The sequence below is a fragment of the Salvelinus sp. IW2-2015 genome, linkage group LG9, assembly GCF_002910315.2.
Source record: "Salvelinus sp. IW2-2015 linkage group LG9, ASM291031v2, whole genome shotgun sequence".
Taxonomy (NCBI): Eukaryota; Metazoa; Chordata; class Actinopteri; order Salmoniformes; family Salmonidae; genus Salvelinus; species Salvelinus sp. IW2-2015.
This window is the reverse complement of record NC_036849.1, coordinates 29,804,684-29,813,381: the sequence shown is the minus strand read 5'-3', so window position 1 is coordinate 29,813,381 and position 8,698 is coordinate 29,804,684. Positions and strand designations below refer to the sequence as shown.

General features: G+C 45.1%; 1 protein-coding gene across 1 annotated transcript; it reads right to left on the bottom strand.

Moving 5' to 3' along the window:
- Window positions 1-558: 558 nt before the first annotated feature.
- Window positions 559-1,903, bottom strand: LOC111968389 (platelet-activating factor receptor-like). The gene has a single exon (XM_023993874.2). The coding sequence runs from the start codon at window positions 1,804-1,806 to the stop codon at window positions 853-855; it is 954 nt and encodes a 317-aa protein (XP_023849642.2). The 5' UTR covers window positions 1,807-1,903; the 3' UTR covers window positions 559-852.
- Window positions 1,904-8,698: the final 6,795 nt, after the last annotated feature.

Here is an 8,698-nt window from a genome sequence, read left to right as displayed (position 1 = left end):
ATCAATGCAATTCTTAGTTTCACAATTACAGTTTCAGATCATTACAAAGCTTAGTGTATCACAACATGCATGAACTTGACGGACAGCCAGCATCCTGAAAACCTTATTTTTACGTGTGAATATATGTCCATATTAGGTGCTCAAGAACAAGGATTTTTTTATTCCTTGCTCACGACCAGCTATTGTTCAGCACCCAATTTAGAAGGCTCCAACAGTGATAGGAMTATTGTTGGTTAAGGGCTTGTAAGTAAGCAATTCACTGTTGTATTCGGCGCATGTGATATTTAAAATGTAATTTGATATCCATTTTATCTAAGGATCTAGTCTAGTGGCTTGGGACTGAGTTTATAGAGCTATTGTACAATCATTTATAGAAGCTCCTGTTCCCAATAAAACATCTGCTTTTCTCCTCTGATTACACTCCTCTGATTACACTAGAAGAACAGGAAGAAACAGATGTGATGAAATTAACGGTCGCAAGTCWGTCACAAGAACAAACTAAGATACATTGTGAGATAMAATGTACAGTACAACTGAAATGTGAAAACAAAGAATCAATGGTCCAAAGATTTTAAAGCACTGATTATAGCTGGCACAGTGGCCAAGACAAATCCCTACAGGGAAGACATCTAGAGGGGAACCATACTCTGGGTGGGGCTGTGTGGTGGTGCATCTGTTCATGTGAATGTGTCTGAATGAACATGAGGCTACATAGCAGAGTGCATGTTCTGCACTGTGTGTGCCTTGTTAGGTGTGGGTGTGATGGAATGAAGCATCCTGAGGATGTGGTCACTAACAACAGTCAGCATTAGCATTAGACACAATATCTACAATACAATGTCATCTAGAGATTTAAACCTTGAGCTGCTTCTGTTCGCTATGGAGCCGCTGRCTCACATTCTTGCACTCCACCATAGAAATGTGTGTGATGGCTGTTTCCGAGCATCCTTTCCCCCTCCCCACCTTTTTCAGATGGTCCTTGATGTAGAGGCGGAACTTCCTGGTGGCGAAGCAGTACACTACAGGGTCCAGGAGGCAGTTGAGCCCCATCAGCATCAAGGTGACCTGGTGGGCATCGTTAAGCCACTGCCTGGTCCGCTGGCCCCAGTCCATTCTGCCCCAGCCCTCCTTGATCTCCAGTACAGCCAGAGTCCAGGGGCCCTGGAGGAAGAAGACCAAGACGAAGCACCACATGAGGTGGGTGGTGGCCACAGTCCGCTTCTCGTCGTCAGTCTTGTTGTGGTAGCCCTCAAAGCAGCGCGACACGTTTCCGTCGTCCACCTGGATGCCCGTCTCCAAGAGGTACGGCACGGACATGGACAGAGTGAGCGCCCAGATGACCGCCGTGATGGCCACCCCGCGGCGCCAACAGTCGGACGAGGCGGCATACAACGGGCGCGTGATGGCCCAGTAACGGTTGACGCTGATGGCGGCGAGGAAGAGGATGGAGCAGTAAGTGTTGATGAAGAAGAAGAACACACCGGTGACGCGGCACAGGAAGTCGCCGTAGCGCCAGTCACCGCGGTGGTGGTAGTAGCCAATCCAGAAGGGGAGGGCGCACACGAAGAGGAGGTCGGCACAAGTCAGGTTGGCSATGTAGATGCGGATCTCATTCATGGCCTTGGTGTCGTGCATGTGCTGCAGCACGAACAGCACGTAACTGTTGGCTATCAGACCAAGGACGACCACAACACCGTAAAACACTGGGAAGAGGGTGTAACGGAAGTCCGAGTCCAGGAAGGTTCTGTTGACGACTGACGATAGGTTCACTGTCCTAGTCACTGCTAAGTCCTCTTGCATCCCCATGGTCGACTCCACTGTTGGTTCTGCTAAAGCAAGCAACTCCCTCTGTGAGAAAAAGACTTAGACTCACAGTGTTTTCTAATACTATATAAATGACTAATATTTCAAGACTCACTAATATTCACTTCAGTACTTCTCTTACTGCAGTCAGGAGAGCTTTGGACATGTCTAGTAAAATCATACATATACAGTGGGGAGAACAAGTATTTGATACACTGCCGATTTTGCAGGTTTTCCTACTTACAAAGCATGTAGAGGTCTGTAATTTTTATCATAGGTACACTTCAACTGTGAGAGACGGAATCTAAAACAAAAATCCAGAAAATCACATTGTATGATTTTTAAGTAATTAATTTGCATTTTATTGCATGACATAAGTATTTGATCACCTACCAACCAGTAAGAATTCCGGCTTCAACAGAACCTTGTTAGTTTAGTCATTTACAACATTACAAATGTCTACACTGTAAATTTTCTGATCATTTTATGTTACTTTTAATGGACAAAAAAGGTACCTTTTCTTTCAAAAAACAGGACCAATTTCTAAGTGACCCCAACTTTTGAACTGTAGGGGTTACATAGAGATGAGTAAGCAGTATCTAAACTTATTAAAAGTGGCCAGTGATTCACGGCTTGTTTATAGGGCAGCAGCCCTTAAGGTGGCAGGGTTGAGTAGCCGGGCGGTGTCCGGCTAGTGATGGTTACGCCTTGGCAGCGTTATCAGAAACCACAGTATTGATTTTCACTGGCTACGGCAGAACGATATACAACTCAGCATTTCTGTATCACAGAGAATTTTGAGCTCTTACAGATAAATTAGTAGACTGTATTAGTGATTTATATTGGTGGCACACAACTCCACCAGCTGTAATCAAGACAAGACCGAGGTACTTATTGTTGTCCGTTCTGACCTGTTTTCTGTTAGTTTGTGTTGTTGTTAGCTGGTCAGGACGTGAGTTTGGGTGGGCAGTCTATGTTTCTGTTTCTATGTTGGTTTAAGGGTTGACGCTGAATATGGCTCTCAAATTAGAGGCAGGTGGTTTTCATTTCCTCTGATTGAGAGCCATATTAAGGTAGGTGTTTTCACACTGTTTGTTTGTGGGTGGTTGTCTTCCGTGTCTGTATGTTATTTCGTACCACACGGGACTGTTTCGGTGTGTATGTAGTCTGTTCCTGTTCGTGCGTTCTTCGTGTCTATGTAAGTTCTCATGTTTAGGTCAGTCTACGTCGTTTGTTATTTTGTATCATTTCAAGTGTAGTTCGTGTTCRTTTTTCGTCTTGYCAATAAATTCATTATGTATTCACAACCCGCTGCACCTTGGTTCAATCCCTGCTCCTCCTCTTCGGATGAAGAGGAGGAGGACAGCCGTTACAATTGTTGGGTTATGGTTAATCAATAGCCAAAATAGCTTTTTTACCACCTGAGGAACATTGCAAGGGTGTGGCCGTTTCTCTCTCAGGCTGATACAGAGACAAGCATGCTTGACTACTGTAATGCTCTGCTGTCTGGTCTACCCAAGAAAGCCATTGGTCAACTGCATAACATACAGAATGCTGCAGCACGGGTACTGAGCAAGACCAGATGAAGAGCATACATTACAGCGGGTTTTAAGGTCTCTGCACTGGCTGCCTGTGAGTTTTAGAATTCATTTTAAGATTCTTCTGTTGGTTTTTAAATCAATCCACAATTGTGCACCCCAATACATATCAGACGTGCTTTTAAGTTATGTACCCAGTAGGTCCCTCAGGTCCTCTGGCACTGGCCTTTCAACTATCCCAAAGCCTATGACCAAGAGGCATGGAGAGGCAGCCTTTAGTTATTATGTCCCCAGCCTCCGGAATAGCCTGCCAGAGAACCTGAGGTGGGCCAAAACTACAGACATTTTTAAAAGAGATCTTAAAACACACCTTTTTAGCTTTGATTTTCCTTGGGGTGCTTTTTAGTCATTCTGTTTTTATTGTTATTCTTAAGTTTTATGTCCTCTAATGTTTGTTATGTAGTAAATATTTCATTGTTTTATATTCGTTTTGTCCTGTGAAGTACATTGCGTTGCATTCCATGTCTGAAATGTATAAATAAAGCTTGATTTGATGATTGCAGGTTGATGATTGCTGGTCACACCTAGACTAATCTCTTCCTGCTCTGTCATCAGTATTGCGGATAACAACAAAAGGATTGCCACTATATGAACAACAAATTAGGCTAGAAAGGTTTTATAGAGAATTCATTAAATTATCCAAGAATAGAATCAATGGTTCAATAATAGAACTGACCATTTTTCCCAGATCCCAGACTGTAGCTTTAATCTGCTCTACCGTAGCTACTGTAGGTCAACCCATCAATTCCAGATTGAACTTTGTGTCATTCACTGAATATACTACAAAATTCACATCAGCTCCATAGACTGGTCTTTCCTGGCTGTCTGACCCTTCTAGGACCCCTGTCACCATCTGATCCTGCTAAGACATGATGAACATAGTGTTGTGTACTGACTCCACTGTGGTGCAGGCGGAGCGGGCAGTCAGACAGACCAATTATTTAGAAACGGTCCTCTTTCTGATTTGTATGCTGTTAGCCTACCTATTGTATTAAAAGCACATATTTCTCACATTATTCACACAGTCAGAATTCACTGCTTTATCTTCAATAGCCTACCTCTCCTAGATGGGAGAGAGGTTTCATGTGTGCCTAGTATGCGTGGTCTCAATGAAATACATGGGCAGAGAATCACGTGGCAGTTAACTTGAATATGTTTAGACTGTAGTTTACTACAGTGTCTGTAAATAAATATTGATAATGAAAAGAAAAATGGAGGGCGCTCAACCAACGTGAGTGGAAGTGCAATCAAAACATGTAAAATGCACAACGCGCACATACGTTAGGCTTCTATGGTGACCACATAGATTAGGTTACTATGGTGACCACATACGTTAGGCTTCCATGGTGACCACATAGATTAGGTTACTATGGTGACCACATACATTAGGCTTCTATGGTGACCACATAGATTAGGTTACTATGGTGACCACATACATAGGTTTCATATAATCATATCAGTAGGGAGGACACTATTCGTGAGATTTATACACGATCTATCGCAACTTCATCATTCGTCTTACCCAGAATATGCCTTTGCCGAAACGGATCCCAGTGTTTTGCCTTCCACCCAATACAAATGGAATCTGATCCCAGCCGCGACCCTGTGCGACGCGTAAAAAGGGGAGTCAAAACGAGGCGGTCCTCTCCTGGCCAGGCTTCGGAGACGGGCACATCGCATCTGACACTCCCTTAGACATACTACTCGCCAAATGTCAGTCTCTAATGCACCAATAAGTTGTGTTGAAATATCCGAAGCACGGGTAGCATTTGCGCTATACCAGGGGAAGGGACGGGGAGGGAAGTGACACTATCTAGGAGGACATCAGGGATTGCAACGTGCTTGTTACGGAAACTGGCTATATCGACGAGAACAGCTAACTGGAGTCGTGTGCAGCAGTCTGGTTTCTTCATGCATCAGAGCCGACGACCAACAAAACATCTTTCTGGGTAAGTAAGAACTGGGGCGGGTTGGGTATGCCTTTATAATTATTACGAAGCACCGTGGTGGTGATCATCATAACAACACACCAGTGAACTCAACGTCACATATCTGTTTCACACTGAACCTAGAACTCCTCACAATAAAATGTCGACCGCATTTTCTTACCAAAGGAATTCTCTTCAATCATAATCACAGCCGTATATATTCCCCCCAACAGACACATCGATGGCCCTCAGAACAGAAGACTTTATCTGACTCTTCTATGCAGACTGAAATTCCACTACACACACTGAGGCTGCACGCATCGTCAGCGGATTTTAACAAGGCATCATAAAATTCAAACTCCTAAATCTATCAGCGAATATCTGATTGTTGCCTACGCAGGCGCTGAAAACCCTGATCATTGTTATACTAATTTCCGCGACGCAATATAAGGCCCTCCCCTCCGCCCCCCTTTATCGGAAACCGGACTGACTAACCAACGACTCCATTTTGTTGATTCCAGCCCTACAACAGAAACTAAAACAACAAGATCCCGCGCTCAGGTCTGTTCAACGCTGGTGCCCGATCAATCTGATTCACGCTTCAAGACTCGCTTCTGATTCTACAGGCGGTTTCGAGAGAGGAGAATTGTCCGCATTGCGTACCAACTTAACCATAATTATTGGACCCCGAATATGCTGATTCGGTGAGCGGTTCATTAAGGAAGTGCCATTGACGATGTCGTACCCCACAGCAACCGATTAAAAAGTATCCAAACCACTTAGCAAAACGAATGGATTGAACGGCACGCAATTCGCGGAAACCATGATTAAGCGCGAACCACTGCTTTTACCATTGGGCAAGGTGAATCGGGCGGAAGCCATGAACCGATAATACCAGTTCGCTACAGATATCTCTCTCCGCACACGAAAATCAAACAGGCTAAGTCCCCAGTACAGAGCAACAAAAACTCGAAGTGCTGCCACACATATTACAACAGTATCAGACACATTTCATCTAGAGCTTATGTCGGGCAGGGTTACAGTCAATCACGGATTTAACAAAAAAGAAAACCGCCCGTCGCGGACCACAGGCATGGTGTATACTTTGCTATACCACGCAGGCCCTATACATAACTTATTATGTTAGCCACTTAGAGCTATTAGGAGCAATAACACGTGCCACAGGACCACGGCCCCCCTTCTACCAAACCTGCCCCTCTCCTTTCTACTGCGTCGCACGAGGTGAGTACATTTAAACGTGTTAACCACACGCTAAGGCTTGGTCAGGCCAGACGGCGTTACAGAACCGGCGTACTCTGCAGAAAGCATCTTGCGCAGACACTGGCTTGCGATGTGTTTACGCCGACACATATTCAATAAAACCCTAAATCCCAGTCTGGCTGTTCCCTAACATCCACTTTCGACACGAGAAGCCGGCCAACCATTCGTTTCTCGTGATTCCCAAGACTAAAGCTAAGGTAAATGAGACTAACGTACTACCTTGTCCTACCGTAGCATCACTTCCGTCATCATGAAAGTGCTTATATGAGAGACTAGGAAATACAAGGGGACCAATAATTCTACCTTCCACCCTACCAGGGACTATTGCCACTAAAAACCACACGACTCCAAGTTTTGCTTTACCGACCCTAATAGGTACCACAGAACTGTAGCGCAATCGCAACACACTCACACTGCCATAACGCTCTGGACAAGAGGCAATACCCATGTGAGAATGCTGTTCACGATCTACAGCCTCAGCATTTAAACACCATAATGTACCCTCCAAACTCGTCAGTCAAGCTCGAGTACCCTGGTTCGAACCCCCGCGCCTGTGGCAACTGGGTCCTGGACTTCCTGACGGGCCGCCCCCAGGTGGTGAGGGTAGGTAAGCAACATCTCCACCCCCGCTGATCTCACGACTGGGGCTCCCACAGGGGTGCGTTCTGAGCCTCTCCTGTACTCCCTGTTCACAACAACGACCTGCGATGGCCATGCACCGCCTCAGGTATCAATGCATCTAGTATATTGCGGAATGACAAACTTAACAGTGGTAGGTCTTGATTACAACAACGGACGCAATGACGGCTCAGGGAGGAGGTGAGGGCCCTCGCGAGTGGTGATGTCAGGAAATAACCTCACACTCAACGGTCCAACAAAAAACAAAGGAGATGAATTGGGCTTCAGGAAACAGCATTGAGGGAGCTACCCCTGAACCACATCGACCGGTGCAGTAGTGAAGAAGGTGGTTAAAGTTTTAAGTTACCTGGGTTAGTACACAATTAACGGACAATGAATTGTTCACCCCAAATGACAGACGTCGTGAAGAAAGGCGCAGCAGCGTCCTCCTTCAACCTCAGGAGGGCTGAAAGAAATTCGGCTTGTCACCAAAAAGCCACTCAGCAAACTTCTAACAGATCGACAAGTCGATGAGAGCATTCCTGTTCGGGCTGTATCATCCGACCTGGTCGAGCAACGTCTCCCCACAACCGTAAGCGTTCTCACAACAGAGCGGTACGTGAAAGGTCTGCAGAACGCATCGACCGGGGCAAACTACCTGCCCCTCCAGGACACCTACACCACCCGACGTCAGCAGGAAGGTCATAAAGATCATCAAGGACAACAACCACCCAAGCCGCTGCCTGTTCACCCACGAGCTACATACCAGAAGGCGAGGTCGCTACCGGTGCATCAAAAGCAGGGGGACCGGAGAGAAACTAAAAACTAACAGCTTCTAATCTCAAAGGCCATGCAGACCTGGTATTAAAGCAAGCCACCGGGACTAACAAATTAAGTAAGTGGCCGCTGCCAACAATGGACTGACTCAACTCCAGCCACTTTAAAAAATAGGGAATTGATGAAATTGAATGGTAAAATATGTAGCCACTAACCAACTCTTAAAGCAATGCCACTTAATATAATGTTCTATCTATACCCTTACATACCCATTCTCATAGGTATATATACTGGTACTCTATAGTCATCTAACTGTTTCATCTGCATTCTCTTATGTATACCAGTACCACTAGCCACTTTAAAACATATGGCAACTTCTTTATGTTTGACATACCCTACAAGTACGTCGATCTCATATGGTATACTTTTATCCGTGACTCTATACATCAGCCTGATCCTTCGCCTAGTGCCGTTCTGTACCACCACTCATTCATATATCCTTTATGTAACTATTCTTCCTATCCTTTACACTGTGTTGTATAAGGAGTAGTTGGGATTTTGTACGATTAATTGTTGGTTATTACTGCCATTGTCCGCGTAACTAGAAGCACAAGCATTTCGCTACACTCGCAGTAACGATCTGCTAACCCAGTGGTATGTGACTAATAAAATTTGATGTTGATTTGATTTTTG